The sequence below is a fragment of the Somniosus microcephalus genome, chromosome 3 (assembly GCF_052327205.1).
Source record: "Somniosus microcephalus isolate GS21.2 chromosome 3, FLI_Smic_1.0, whole genome shotgun sequence".
In the NCBI taxonomy this organism is placed as follows: domain Eukaryota; kingdom Metazoa; phylum Chordata; class Chondrichthyes; order Squaliformes; family Somniosidae; genus Somniosus; species Somniosus microcephalus.
In genome coordinates this window covers 170952074-170967158 of record NC_140989.1, presented here as the reverse complement: position 1 = coordinate 170967158, position 15085 = coordinate 170952074, and the positions used below count along the sequence as shown (strand labels likewise).

General features: G+C 51.7%; 1 protein-coding gene across 1 annotated transcript in view; it reads right to left on the bottom strand.

Annotated features, from left to right (window-relative positions):
- pygb (phosphorylase, glycogen; brain) overlaps positions 1-15085 on the bottom strand; it is a 124724-nt gene that overhangs the window by 51844 nt on the left and 57795 nt on the right. Inside the window, exons 8-9 of the mRNA XM_085977923.1 lie at positions 14074-14217; positions 8109-8201 (exon numbers count right to left, since the gene is read on the bottom strand). Of these exons, the coding sequence (XP_085834049.1) occupies positions 8109-8201; positions 14074-14217 (237 nt within the window). The remainder of the gene's footprint in view (positions 1-8108; positions 8202-14073; positions 14218-15085) is intronic.

Genomic DNA, 15085 nt, shown 5'->3' with positions numbered 1-15085 from the left:
ATTGCACATTCTGCACTGAACACACTGGCCAAGCTATTCCACCATGGGAGGCAGTGCACAGCAGATCATGGCGACACACTGGCCAGGCTATTCCACCATGGGAGGCAGTGCACACCAGATCATGGCGACACACTGGCCAGGCTATTCCACCATGGGAGGCAGTGCACACCAGATCATGGCGACACACTGGCCAGGCTATTCCACCATGGGAGGCAGTGTACACAAGATCACGGCGACACACTGTACTTAGAGGCCGTCCTTTCTCTTGCAGGCCAAGCTGGCGAATAATCGCAAGAGCCGGACTGCGACCGGGGGAGGACGACCCCATATCCAGCCACTCACCGACCTGCAACATCGCGTGGAGCGCCTCATGGGTGGCCGGGTGATTGGGCCCGTTGCATGTGGAGATGCCGACCCTGTTCTGGGCAGCAATGGTAAGGACATCACCTTTTGCACCTCTCTCGTCCCACTTGCGCATCAGATCTACATCCTTTGCCACTGTCCGACCAATGCGCTGAATGCCACCACTCATGCATCCCGCACTGACGCCCTCTCCTCACTCTAAAGCTACTCTTGTGCCTTCCTGCTTTCAGATGGTCAAGAGGAGGTCCCTCAACTTGCCAGTGACAGACCCTCCGAGGAGGAGCAGGAGGAGGAGCAAGAGGAAGGCGGCCCATCAGGGGAACCCTCAGCCGCGGCCACCCAGGCCAATGTAGGGGACACGTCTTCCCTGGAGGGCAGCGTGGCGGAAGTGTCAAAGGGGAGGGGAGCTTCTGGGACCTGCGTGCTGCAGAAAGGCGGGAGGGGGGTGGAAGCTCGGCGGCCTTCTCCCCAGAGGGGGGATGCGTCGGAGGGGAGTCCAATTGCTGGGCCCAGCGGCCTCCAGCAACGGTCGGCCAGCTCGGCGGCCTTCTCCCCAGAGGGAGAGTCCGGCCTCCAGTCAGGAGATGCTCTTCGCCGAGGAGATGGAACGCCTCAAAGACTTGTCCGCGGACTCGGAGCGCCGGCACATGGAGCTCATGGCGGCAGTGGCACGGTTGCCTGAGTCCATCGATTCCCTCTCTCGGAGTGTGGCCGAGTTCGGGCCCTTAGAGGCCACCAGTCGGGCGGAATACCGGGCAGATCTGTCAGCGACTGGCCAGGTGATTAGTGGTGCCGTCCAGTCACTGGCTGCTCTGCTGCGGTCAGTGAACAGGTCAACACGGGCACTCACTGCTGCCACACTCGCTGTGTCAGCCAGGCATCGCCAGGGCACCCGGCGCGCTGCAGCAGCACAGCGGTCTGTCCCTCGGCAGATTGGTGCGCATGCTGCAGTGCTGGCCCGGGCGAGTGCCAGTGTCTCAGGCGACCAGCGAGCGCCTGCCATCCGCCAGCTTGCCGCCATTCCTCCAGCCGCCACTGCCACTCCCCCAGTGGAGCTGCCAGGAGCTGCTGCAGCGACTGATGCTGGCCAGCCACAGCTGCAGCAATCAACAGCCGCCCGCTCGACGGCCAGACCTCGACTAGGCCGACCCCCAAGGGCATCTGCCGTCACGACATGTGCCCCTCAGGAGCCTGCCCCCAGCCTTGCAGCAGCCAATGGCCTTACTTTGAGGCGGAGCAGCAGGGCGGGCAGGGGCCACCCAAAGATGGCCAAGGCATCGCCCTAGCGGGCCAAATAGTCGAATGTGTGGCCATTTGTGTTTGTTTCTTGAGGCCGAGAATTGGACGTTTGTTTTTTGAAGGCCGATGATGTGATGTTTGTTTTTGACGAAGGCCGAGAATGACGGCCATTTTAGTTGCCCTATTTTGTTAATCCTCTCCAGGTTGTGGGAGCGAGTAATGTGTTTGAGTGTTTTTTGGGGGTTTCGTCTGTTTTTGGTTTTCATGTGGGAAGGGCCCAGAGTTTGTACAATAAAGCTTTTTATTTATTCACATTGTCCATGTTTGATCTTTGAAGTGTTTGTTGCCTTAGCCGGCTGAGGGCTTGCGGAGTGGCTGCAATCATGTTCTATCATTGGCACAAGCCATTCCCTGACAGGGGGCCTAGAAGTGACGTTCAATAAGCCGCCGACGGGCGGCCCTTGGACCTTGTGCGTCCCTCCTGGGCTGGTACTCCTCGTCCTCCTCATGCTCCTCCTCCTGAGGTGGTGGTCCAACGTGAGGTGGCAGTGCCCGAGTCCTGCGGATAGCCAGGTTGTGCAGCATGCAGCAAACGACGACGAATTGGGAGACTCGATCCTGCGAATACTGGAGGGCTCTCCCGGAGCGATCGAGACAGTGGAACCATTGCTTGAGCACGCCGATTGTTTGTTCTATGAGGTTCCTCGTCGCTTGATGGCTCTCGTTGTATGCCTCTTCAGCAGGGGTCGTGGGCGCGCGGAGCGGGGTCATGAGCCAGGTACACAAAGGATAGCCTTTGTCCCCGATAAGCCATCCTCTTGGGGGAGGCTGTGCCTGGAACATGTCAGCCACAGTTGTCTGTCGCAGGATAAAGGCATCGTGGCTGCTGCCTGGAAAGCGGGCATTGACAGCTAGGATGCGCTGCCTGTGGTCACACACCAGCTGTACATTGAGGGAATGGTAGCCCTTCCGGTTGCGGTACTCCTCGGCATGCTCAAGAGGTGCCCGCAAAGCCACATGCGTGCAGTCAATGGCGCCCTGCACCATGGGGAAGCCCGCTATTCTTGCAAACCCCACTGCACGCTGCTGCTGCTTGTCCAGGGTCATGGGGAAGGAGATGAATTGATACATAGATACATAGATACATAGAAGATAGGAGCAGGAGTAGGCCATTCGGCCCTTCGTGCCTGCTCCGCCATTTAATGAGATCATGGCTGATCCTTTAATTCAGTATCCCGTCCCCGCCTTCTCTCCGTAACCCTTAACCCCTTTTGCCCGTAGAAATATATCTAATTCCCTCTTAAATATATTTAATGAGCTGGCGTACACTGCCCTCTGTGGCAATGAGTTCCACAGGTTCACCACTCTCTGAGTGAAGAAATTCCCCCTCATCTCTGCCCTAAATGGTTTAGCCCTTATCCTTAAATTATGTCCTCTAGTTCTGTTTTCACCCGCCAAGGGAAACATTCCTTCTGCATCCAGTCTGTCTAGACCTGTCAGAATTTTATACACTTCTATGAGGTCCCCTCTCAATCTTCTAAACTCCAGTGTGTACATCCCTAAACTACATAGTCTCTCCTCATAGGTCATTCCCGCCATTCCTGGTATCAGCCTGGTGAATCGCCGCTGCACCCCCTCCATGGCAAGAACATCCTTCCTCAGATGAGGCGACCAAAACTGTACACAGTACTCGAGGTGTGGTCTCACCAGTGCCCTGTACAGCTGCAGCAAGGTATCCCTGTTCCTGTATTCTAACCCTTTTGCTATGAAGGCCAGCATACCGTTTGCCTTCTTGACCGCCTGTTGCACCTGCATGCTCGCCTTCAGTGACTGGTGTACAAGAACACCCAGGTCTCTCTGTACTTCCCCCTCTCCCAATCTATTGCCATTTAAATAATAATTTGCCCTCCCGTTCCTGCACCCAAGGTGGATAACTTCGCACTTGTCCACATTATAGTGCATCTGCCATTTATCCGCCCAATCGCCCAGTCTGTCCAAATCGCTCTGGAGCTTCCTGGTCTCTTCCTCTGAGCCCACCCCACCTCCTAGTTTAGTGTCGTCTGCAAATTTGGAAATGCTGCATCCGACTCCCTGATCCAGGTCATTAATGTAAATTGTGAACAGCTGGGGGCCCAGGACAGATCCCTGTGGTACCCCACTTGTTACTGCCTGCCATTCAGAAAATGAGCCGTTTATTCCAACTCTCTGTTTTCTATCTGACAGCCAGTTCCCTATCCACGCCAAAACTTTCCCCTTTATCCCATGAGCCTCAATTTTCCATGCTAATCTTTTATGTGGGACCTTATCGAAGGCCTTTTGGAAGTCCAGGTACACCACATCTACTGGCTCTCCCCCATCTATTCTACCAGTTACTCTCCTTCTGAAAAGGGCTTCGGTCACCTGGCGGATGCAGCAATGCATGGCGAACTGGGAGATGTTAGCGATGTCCCCAGTAGCGGATTGGAAGGAGCCGGAGGCATAGAAGTTGAGAGCCACCGTCACCTTCACTGCCACCGACAGAGACGTCCTGCGCATCAGCTGTGGCTGCAGATCTCTCTGAAGCAGCCGGCAGATGTCTGCAACCACCTCCCTTCGGAATCGCAGCCTCCTAACACACATCGCGGCAGACATGGTCAGATAGGAGGTCTGCTGGCGGTATACCCTGCGTGGGTAAGGCCTCAGTTGGCGACGCCTGTTGCCCCCTCTGCGTCTAGCCAGGGCTGCCACTCTCTCACGGCGTCTGTAAGCCCTTCTGGCATAAGGCTGAAATTCTGCGTTGCCACCCAATGCAGCCCCCATTATATGCTGGCAAACACTGAGCTCTGAATGAAGGCAAAGGTAATTGGTAAGCTCTGGCCTGAGCCAAAAATACCTGTCCAAGTGTTGGTCCAAACCAGTAAACTCTCCTCCTTGGTCTCTGTCCAAAAAACCGTTGCTCAAGAGTGAATGCTGCAAAATGGCTGGGCTTTATACTGCTGGGTAAGTGCCCTTTAATTTGCGCTCCCCGCGGCCCGGCTGGCCTGTGTACCGTTCCACTTCACAGTCGCTCGGGCCGCCCGGCGCACAATGGGCCGGCGCGAGTGAAGTTCCGGTTTGGGGCGCAGAAAGGGCGTTGCACTATTAAATGACGTCATGATCTGCGCGCGCAGCAGGGCGCGCGCTAAGACTTTGCGCCGGCGCTAAATGTGTCCTGAAGTTGGGGAGAGGCACAGATCGCGCTGCGCCCGGGCGATAAGCGCCTAGCGCTCGAGACCTACTCCTCCTAAGGCGCTAATGGCTGGCGCGCCCAACTGAATTTCTAGGCCTAAATGACCTCTTCACCCTGTTCGGTTTCCCCAGCTATATCCATAGCGACCGGGGCTCATCGTTTGAGCGACGAACTCCGCCAGTACCTGCTCACTAGGGGTATTGCCACAAGCAGGACCACCAGTTACAACCCCCGGGGGAACGGGCAGGTGGAAAGAGAGAATGCGACAGTTTGGAAGGCCGCCCTGCTAGCCTTAAAGTCTAGGGGCCTTCCGACCTCCCGCTGGCAGGATGTGCTCCCCGATGCGCTCCACTCGATTCGGTCACTGCTCTGCACTGCCACTAACGCCACCCCTCATGAGAAAATGTTTGTCTTCCCAAGGAAGTCCACATCGGGGACATCGCTACCGCCATGGCTGACGTCCCCAGGGCCGGTCCTACTGAGAAGACACGTGAGGACCCATAAAACGGACCCCCTGGTCGAGAGGGTCGACCTCCTCCACGCCAACCCCCAGTATGCTTACATTGCATACCCGGACGGGCGGGAGGACACAGTCTCCATACGAGACCTCGCACCCTCGGGGGCCCCAGTAACCCACTATCCACTACCACCCCCCCCACGATCCAATATCCAACCCCAGCAGACGGCACGCCTGGGCCCCGTGACCCGCTCGACACCCACGAGGACTACACACCAGTGCCCCAGCCTACGCGGGACTCGACGCCGGAAGCTTCACTACCCCTGCCGTCGCCACGTCGATCACAGCGGCAGACAAGACCTCCGGAGAGACTCCAATACACAAACTTTTAATACACTTCACCCCGCCGGACTCATTTTTAAACAAGGGGTGAATGTGGTAAACCACTGTTATACCTGCCTGTATGAGTGTTTGTATTCCACTGTGTACATGTCTGTACATGCCTCGGCTGACTCCTCCCATGAGTCCAGGTATAAAGGTGACTGCTCCACAGTCCCTCTGTATTCTGGACTGGTCGACCACTCGAGGCACACCTTCATTCTCTTGTTAATAAAAGCCTGTTAGTTACTCGCTTAACCTCAGTCTTTTGAGTAATTGATAGCGCATCAAACAACACCATTATCATTGTATCATGCGACTAGCAGGATGGTAGAAGGCGAACCAGGTAGACTTTGGTCTAGGTACACACTCAGCGGTCTGATTTTAATGATACTTTTGGCATTTGTCTGGTCATTCTGACTGAAGAGACTCCAGTCTTAAATAAGCCTTTTTTAAACAAAAAGAAAAATCTAGCAGTATTGAACAAGGCTGCCACCATCTCCTAACCGGTCGGTGACCATTGGCAGAAACAGCTGAGCACAGATGGACTGAATGGAGCCTGCACTTGTTAGTGCAAACACAGCATAAACTCATCTCTGCAGTTAAGCTGAAGTTGTATAATTTCAGAATCTTTCACCTGGATGAAAAGGCCCACCTGCTTTAAGCAGCCGGTTTTGGGCCAGTAAAACCCAACTGGTTCACTAATGTCCTTTAGGAGAGGGAAACCCGCCATCCTTACCCAGTCTGGCCTATATGTGGCTCTAATCCCACACCAATGTGGTTGACTCTGAACTGCCCTCTGAGGTGGCCCAGCAAGCCACTCAGTTACATCAAACTGCTACCCAACATGGACTGCAGCGGTTTAAGGCGGCGGCCCACCACTACCTTCTCAAGTCAACTAGGGGGATGGACAACAAATGCCAGCCATGCCAGTGACACTCTCATCCCAAAAATGAATTAAAAAGTGAGGAACTATTGTAGATTAGGGACAGGCAACATTCAAACAGACTTCTCAACCCCAAAACTCTTCTGGATATAAACGGTCGCTGGATTGCTTTCCCTCTTTCCCTGTCAATTCAATTAAAGGGGCAATGTCTGAAAAAGGATGACGCAAACCGTGTCCAATGCAGAACGTGACGCCGTGTTTCCTCACTGTGCTGTTGACCATCTCGTCTCCCTTCCCAAACAAAAACAGATGTAACCGCTAGAAATGCATGTTAATGATGGCAGTGCGCTTTTAAATTTCAGATCAATTGAAGTCTTTAAAAAATTTTTTAAATGGTTGCTTTTAATTATGCCATCTCGGGATGTGGGCATCACTGGCAAGGCTGGCATTTATTGCCCATCCCATGTTGCCCTGATAAAGTTTTATACAACTGAAAGGCTTGCTAGGCCACATCAGAGGACAGTTAAGGGTCAACCACATTGGCACGGGATTGGAATCACATGTAGGCCAGACCGGGTAAGGATGGCAGATTTCCTTCCCTAAAGAACACAAGTGAACCAGTTGGGTTTTTACTGGCCCAAAGCCCGCTGCTTAAGACAGGTAGGTCTGTGATGCAAAGGCACAACTGAGAGGCAGCCTCCCTGCTGTGTACTCAGGCAAGTGGATAGGCATCTGCCAGAACAGACTGTGCACAGGATTCCCAGCAACAGGCTGGGTCACAGCCAGAACATGTCCAACAAGAAAACATTCACTCACGTTAACTAAAATTTTGCTTTTAAGATTCCAGTTCAGAACATTAATTAGAGCTCCTGTAGGATGGATGGTCAGCATCTCAAATCTGAATTTAACCTGTATCTTATGAAATATAAAACAGGCCTGACCTCCTTACTTGTATTCTTCTATTCACCTGCACTGTTCAGCATCTGGCCTGCTCCGGCCTGGTCAAAGAACCTTCCCACGTTGGTGAAAGATGGATAGTCATTCACAGAATGAAGATAACCATCACCCCTATCCTTGCTGACCTACATTGGCTCCTGGTCCAGCAATGCCTTGATTTAAAAATTCTAATCCATATGTTCAAATCTTTCCACAGCCTTGCCCCTCCCCATCTCTGCAACCTCCTCCAGCCCTAGAACCCTCCGAGCTCTCAGCGATCCTCCAATTCTGGCCTCTTGCACATCCCCGATTTCCTTCGCTCCACCATTGTCGGCCGTGCCTTCAGCTGCCTAGGCCCTAAGCTCTGGAATTACCACCCTAAATCTCTACAGCTCTCGACTTATCTTTCCTCCTTTAAGTCTCAATCCTTAAAAACCTACCTCTTTCGGTCACCTGTTCCAATATCCTTTTATGTGGCTCAGTGTCAAATTTTGACTGATAACGCTTCTGTGAAGCACCGTTGGACATTTTACTACATTAAAGGGGCTATATAAATGCACACTGTTGTTGTTGTAGTAAAGTGTCCAGGATGGTGTTTTTTGTTGAAAATGATAAATGGAAATTACTTGTCAAACACGTACCTTTTCCCAATCCAGCTTCTCCACGTCCATCAGGATTCTCATCAGCTCAGGAATGGCCAGGGCAGGATGGGTGTCATTGAGCTGAATGGCAACCTGTGAACACAGGAACATCAGCTTTAATACCTTTTAATGTATCGATAAGATGTCTACCTACCCATCAGGTTCACTGAAGAGTGAAATGGGAAGTGTACAGAAACTCTGAGCAACCCCACACACACAGTTCGTAAATGCAACTGGTGATTCCAAGTTTGCCTCCAGGTCTGCCCATTAATTGGGCACCAGGATATAAATGTCCATTCTCTCTCTCGTAGGTTGGCAGCTTTACTTCCTCTACATTACAACAGTGACTCCACTTCAAAAAGTACTTCATTGGCTGTAAAGCACTTTGAGACGTCCGGTGGTCATGAAAGGCGCTCTATAAATGCAAGGCTTTCTTTCTTTCTTGCATGCGAGTTATTTCGGTGTTACCCATAGCTCAGTGGCAGCACCCTTGTCTTCGAGTCAGAAAGTTGTGGGTTCAAGTTCCGCTCAGAGACTTGAGCACTAAGTCTGTGCTGACACTCCCAGTGGAGTACTGAGGGAGTGCTGCCTTTCGGATGAGACAGTTATCCTCTCAGATGGATGGAAAAGATCCCATGGCACTATTTCAAAGAAGAGCAGGGAAGGGGAATTCTCCCTGGTGTCCTGGCCAATATTTATCACTCAACTAACATCACTAAAAACAGATTATCTGGTCATTATCTCATTGCTGTTCATGGGACCTTACTGTGCACAAATTTGCTGCCGTGTTACCTACATTACAACACTGACTACGCTTCATAAGTACTTCATTTTAAAGCACTTTAGGGCATCCTGAGATCAAGACATGCTATATAAATGCAGGTATTTTTCTTTCTTTCACTTTACTGCATAAGCTGTCTCTATCACGGATTGTGCCTTATTGCTGGGATTAGAACCTTCCCATCCAACTGTGGGCAGACTTCTCACAACTCTCAGTAATTTAATCTGCCCTTCCTGCATGGCACAGAGCCATCAACCACATCAGCAACCCAAGTCCATCGATCGTGGCTTCAAAACAATTGCTTATTTATGGGTTTGTTCATCCTGCCGAGTCATCACTGCGCCAGTGCAGCTATTTCTTGGATTGGTAATAAACCAACTCCATGTCGGGGAGGGGAAAACAAGAGAGAGACAGACCGGGGAGAGAGGCGGGGCGGGGCTGGGGAGAGAGAAAGAGCGAGAGAGAGCAAAAGAAAGAAAGAGAGAGAGAGAGAGAGAAAGAAAGAAAGAGAGAGAGCGAGAGAGAGAGAGGGGGGACCAGGTCGGGGGGGGGGGGGGGGGGTGGTGGAGAGAAGAGAAAAGAGAAAAAGAGAGAGAGAGAGAGAGAGAGAGGAGACTGGGGAGAGAGAGAGAGAGGCGGGGCCGGGCTGGGGAGAAGGGGCCGGCCCAGGGAGAGGGGGCCAGGCTGAACGAGAATGACAGAGAGAAAGGAGGAAAGGAAAGAAAAGAAAAGAAACAAAGACGGACATGTACATCAAGAATGTTCTATCAAACTCTCAGGAATGGATTGGCAGGCCCAAAATTCCTGTTAATACCTTCCTGCATTCCGCAGGGGAGGGAAAGAAGAAGAACAAGGGAGGCAGAGAGAGCGAGAACGCAAGAGAGGCAGAGAAAGATCAAGAGAGAATGAAAGAGAGGCAGAAAGAATGAGAGAAAGAAAGAAAAAAAGGAAATGAGAGAGAAAAATGAAACAAAGATGGATGAGTGGGCCAAATGGATGAAGCAGACCTTCCCTCTTACTTTGATACCAAACCCAACACGGTGATGAAAGCCAGCGACTTGAATTAACAACACCAGTAATGGTGGAGGCGGATGGCACGAGAGGAATGGAGAAATAAACAAGGCATTGAGCGACTTTGCCCACCTTCCTCATCGCCATAAATCCTTTAGTGACAAAGGCAGCACCCCCCTCTTTCCTCCTCCCCAAACCTTTCACAAATAGCCGGCGGCATCTCAAAGGACACGAGCGGCCAGACTAGGCCATGAATATAAAGCTGTGAGTCTGAGTTGCGAGGCAAATTGTTATAACGTCTTCAGTTATTTTGTTAACTCAGACTGAAGATATTGAAGGAAGGTCACACGGAAGGAAGGAAGGTCACACGGAAGGAAGGAAGGAAGGAAGGAAGGAAGGTCACACGGAAGGAAGGAAGGAAGGAAGGAAGGAAGGTCACACGGAAGGAAGGAAGGAAGGAAGGAAGGAAGGAAGGTCACACGGAAGGAAGGAAGGAAGGTCACACGGAAGGAAGGAAGGTCACACGGAAGGAAGGAAGGAAGGTCACACGGAAGGAAGGAAGGAAGGAAGGTCACACGGAAGGAAGGAAGGAAGGAAGGAAGGAGAGTCACACGGAAGGAGGGAAGGAAGGAAAGTCACACGGAAGGAAGGAAGGAGAGACGGAAGGAAGGAAGGAAGGAAGGAAGGCAGGCGAGTCACACGGAAGGAAGGAAGGAAGGCGAGTCACACAGAAGGAAGGAAGGTGAGTCACACGGAAGGAAGGAAGGCGAGTCACACGGACGGAAGGAAGGCGAGTCACACGGAAGGAAGGAAGGCGAGTCACACGGACGGAAGGAAGGCGAGTCACACGGAAGGAAGGAAGGAAGGAAGGAAGACGAGTCACACGGAAGGAAGGAAGGAAGGCGAGTCACACGGACGGAAGGAAGGCGAGTCACACGGACGGAAGGAAGGCGAGTCACACGGACGGAAGGAAGGCGAGTCACACGAAGGAAGGAAGGAAGGAAGGAAGGAAGGAAGACGAGTCACACGGAAGGAAGGAAGGCGAGTCACACGGACGGAAGGAAGGCGAGTCACAAGGAAGGAAGGAAGGAAGGAAGGAAGGAGGGAAGGAGAGTCACACGGAAGGAAGGAAGGAAGGCGAGTCACACGGAAGGAAGGAAGGAAGGCGAGTCACACGGACGGAAGGAAGGCGAGTCACAAGGAAGGAAGGAAGGAAGGAAGGAGGGAAGGCGAGTCACACGGAAGGAAGGAAGGAAGACGAGTCACACGGAAGGAAGGAAGGAAGGCGAGTCACACGGAAGGAAGGAAGGAAGGCGAGTCACACGGACGGAAGGAAGGCGAGTCACACGGACGGAAGGAAGGCGAGTCACACGGACGGAAGGAAGGCGAGTCACACGGACGGAAGGAAGGCGAGTCACACGGACGGAAGGAAGGCGAGTCACACGGACGGAAGGAAGGCGAGTCACACGGACGGAAGGAAGGCGAGTCACACGGACGGAAGGAAGGCGAGTCACACGGACGGAAGGAAGGCGAGTCACACGGACGGAAGGAAGGCGAGTCACACGGACGGAAGGAAGGAAGGAAGGAAGGCGAGTCACACAGACGGAAGGAAGGCGAGTCACACGGACGGAAGGAAGGAAGGCGAGTCACACGGACGGAAGGAAGGCGAGTCACACGGACGGAAGGAAGGCGAGTCACACGGACGGAAGGAAGGCGAGTCACACGGACGGAAGGAAGGCGAGTCACACGGACGGAAGGAAGGAAGGAAGGAAGGCGAGTCACACAGACGGAAGGAAGGCGAGTCACACGGACGGAAGGAAGGCGAGTCACACGGACGGAAGGAAGGAAGGCGAGTCACACGGACGGAAGGAAGGCGAGTCACACGGACGGAAGGAAGGAAGGCGAGTCACACGGACGGAAGGAAGGCGAGTCACACGGACGGAAGGAAGGCGAGTCACACGGACGGAAGGAAGGCGAGTCACACGGACGGAAGGAAGGCGAGTCACACGGACGGAAGGAAGGCGAGTCACACGGACAGAAGGAAGGCGAGTCACACGGACGGAAGGAAGGCGAGTCACACGGACGGAAGGAAGGCGAGTCACACGGACGGAAGGAAGGCGAGTCACACGGACGGAAGGAAGGCGAGTCACACGGACGGAAGGAAGGCGAGTCACACGGACGGAAGGAAGGCGAGTCACACGGACGGAAGGAAGGCGAGTCACACGGACGGAAGGAAGGCGAGTCACACGGACGGAAGGAAGGCGAGTCACACGGAAAGAAGGAGGGAAGGTGAGTCACACGGAAAGAAGGAGGGAAGGTGAGTCACAAGGAAGGAAGGAGGGAAAGCGAATCACAAGGAAGGAAGGAGGGAAGGCGAGTCACAAGGAAGGAAGGAGGGAAGGCGAGTCACAAGGAAGGAAGGAAAGGAGGGACAGACGCCTCTATCTTGTTTTTTTGTGCCTTTTAACTCTCAGATTCTACCTGTAGAATGGGAGTCGTTACACGTCCCTGCGTCAATGAAGCAAAACAGCCCATCACTTGAGATTAAAAGCCCTCCGCTGAATATCATGGGTTTGCTTTTTGCATTGGGAATCACACGAATAATAAGTTACAAATAAGCATTTTACTCTCTCAGAAGATATCCAGAAGTGTTTCTAAAACATTTCTCAAACTTGGACGAACGTTGAATCACCTGGGAGTGAAAATTTCACCAACGAATCTGACCAGAGAGCGTCAGTGAGCCATGTATAGGAGGGAGGGCGAGAGGGTGTGGAGTCACTGGAACAATATCAACATTCACAACAGTCCAATCTTCTATCTCACTTTATATGTCTGGACCATTCATCTCCAAACAACTCTTTGCAATGTTGTCACACATTATCCTTTAACGCCCTTATATTTATTGATCGCCCCCTCCTCAGTGCTCAAACTCGTCCATTTGTAGCTACAGAAACGCTGATACGCTACATAAGCTGGGGAGGCGATTCACCAGTGCAGGCTTGCGGCTGCTGTATCTGCAGATTGAAGCAGCTTCATAAGAGATATAGGTAGCCTCCATTCAAATTATGCCAGTCTCTATCTTTCCCTCGCAAGGCCATGTGGCGCACGTACTCTCTCCATTGACGCCGCTCTTTTCAAACGACACAGGACGGCTCCACACAAGGGGAAAGAAAAGTGTTGAAAGGAAGGCTTGCGCTACCTCGGCCCACGCAACGCCGACTAACTCGTGGATTTCCCCACCTCCCCGACTCAGGTTACAATTTCCACTATTTTATTTAATAATTAAAAGTGCTGAGTCGTTATGAACTTTGAAGCTATTAGCGCTGGATCAAAAAAACTTACCTACATAAATACTCCTCTAAAAGTCATTCAAGGGACTTGTCAAATGGTGTCCAACAGTAAGAACCTGAATTGACTACTGATGTTGATGCCATATACATCAGTAGTCTCCCTGTATATTGATGGGACAAACCAACTGGTGAATCCCCTGAAATCTTCTCGCGGACCGGACCACCAGGTTGAGAACCCCTGCCCTAGACAATACCAATTCTGTCGGACTGTAGCGGAGCCTCACAGTAACTGATCATTGTTGGAGCAAGTGACCAGTTATAGCCAAGATCTAATCAGAAACCAGCAAGTTCACTGCTTCTCAGATTCTCACTTGTTGAAGATGGTCATTGCCTGGCACTTGGGTGGCACAAATGTTACCTGCCACTTATCAGCCCAAGTCTAAATGTCGTCCAGGTCTTGCTGCATGTGGGCATGGACTGCTTCATTATCTGAGGAGTTGCGAATGAAACTGAACACTCTGCAATCATCAGCGAACATCCCCACTTCTGAACCTTATGTTGGAGGGAAGGTCATTGATGAAGCAGCTGAAGATGGTTGGGCCTAGGACACTGCCCTGAGGAACTCCTGCAGCCATGTCCTGGGGCTGAGATGATTGACCTTCAACCACTACAACCATCTTCCTTTGTGCTAGGTATGACTCCAGCCAGTGGAGAGTTTTCCCCCCGATTCCCATTGACTTCAGTTTTACTCGGGCTCCTTGATGCCACACTCGGTCAAATGCTGCCTTGATGTTGCAGCCCCAAATCACTGCACTGCTCAGTGTATTCAATTATGCTCCAGCTAAGATCATTCCTGCTAATTTATAATCCTTGGGAATCTTACCTTGTCTGGGAATGTTTCAAATGAGGTCCGGATTGGATCCCGACAGCCAAACTTTGAAGACTTGAAGCGACGGATGAGGTCCTGGAGTGAGGCAGCTACCACAAAGTATTCTTGCTTTAAACGGAGCTCTTTACCTTCAAAGAACTAAATGGTTTTATGGTAGTTAGTGTCATAACTTTCTGTCACAAAGAGAACGACAATCTTAAGACAGATGCACCCAAGCAACGATGTAGTTCCGCCATATTGCACAGGCCCATCAGTGGGGGAGCGGGGGAAGGTGGGCAGAGGGGGTGGGGGCAGTGTGTCACCCTCACATATTACATAGTAACTGTTTCCGGCAGTAGAAGGCCTTCGTTCCATCTAGCCTGCCTATCCACGCTATTCCCATGACATATTTCTAATAACCCTGATTCCCATTTGTTGACAAGAATCCGTCCAATTCCGTCTTGAAACCCATTAGGATTTCTTGTTCCACATACCTACCACCCTTTTGGTTAAAAAAAAAATCCTCATGCATTTCCTATTTTCTTTTGCTGTCCTTAACTTGTAAACACGACGCCCTGCGCTTAAATTGTGTACACGGCAGAAAATTTTACTTGGATCCAAGTTATCCAAACCTTTCAAAATATTAAACATTTCTATCATATCCTCTCCCAGCCTTTACCTTTCAGGAGAAAAGGTTGGGTTACATTCCTTTCTTCCCCCCATCTCCAAATCCTGAAAATGCTTCATGGTCACTTTTACTGATGCTGTCTTTTAATTTCCAGATTTTAAAAAACTGAATTCGAGCTCTCAAACTGCTATGGTTGGAGTTCTCTGGATTATTAGTCCAGGCCTCTGGGTTATTAGTCCAGTGATATAGTCACTACACTACCGTAACCATGATAACGGACCTTCAGCGGGCACCTAGTCTGATACCTTTCCAGCAAGTGCCCAAGGCCAGACTATCCAAGACAACCACCACAGATCAGCTACCGTGTATTCCTGACACACATGGAGCGGTCATCATTAA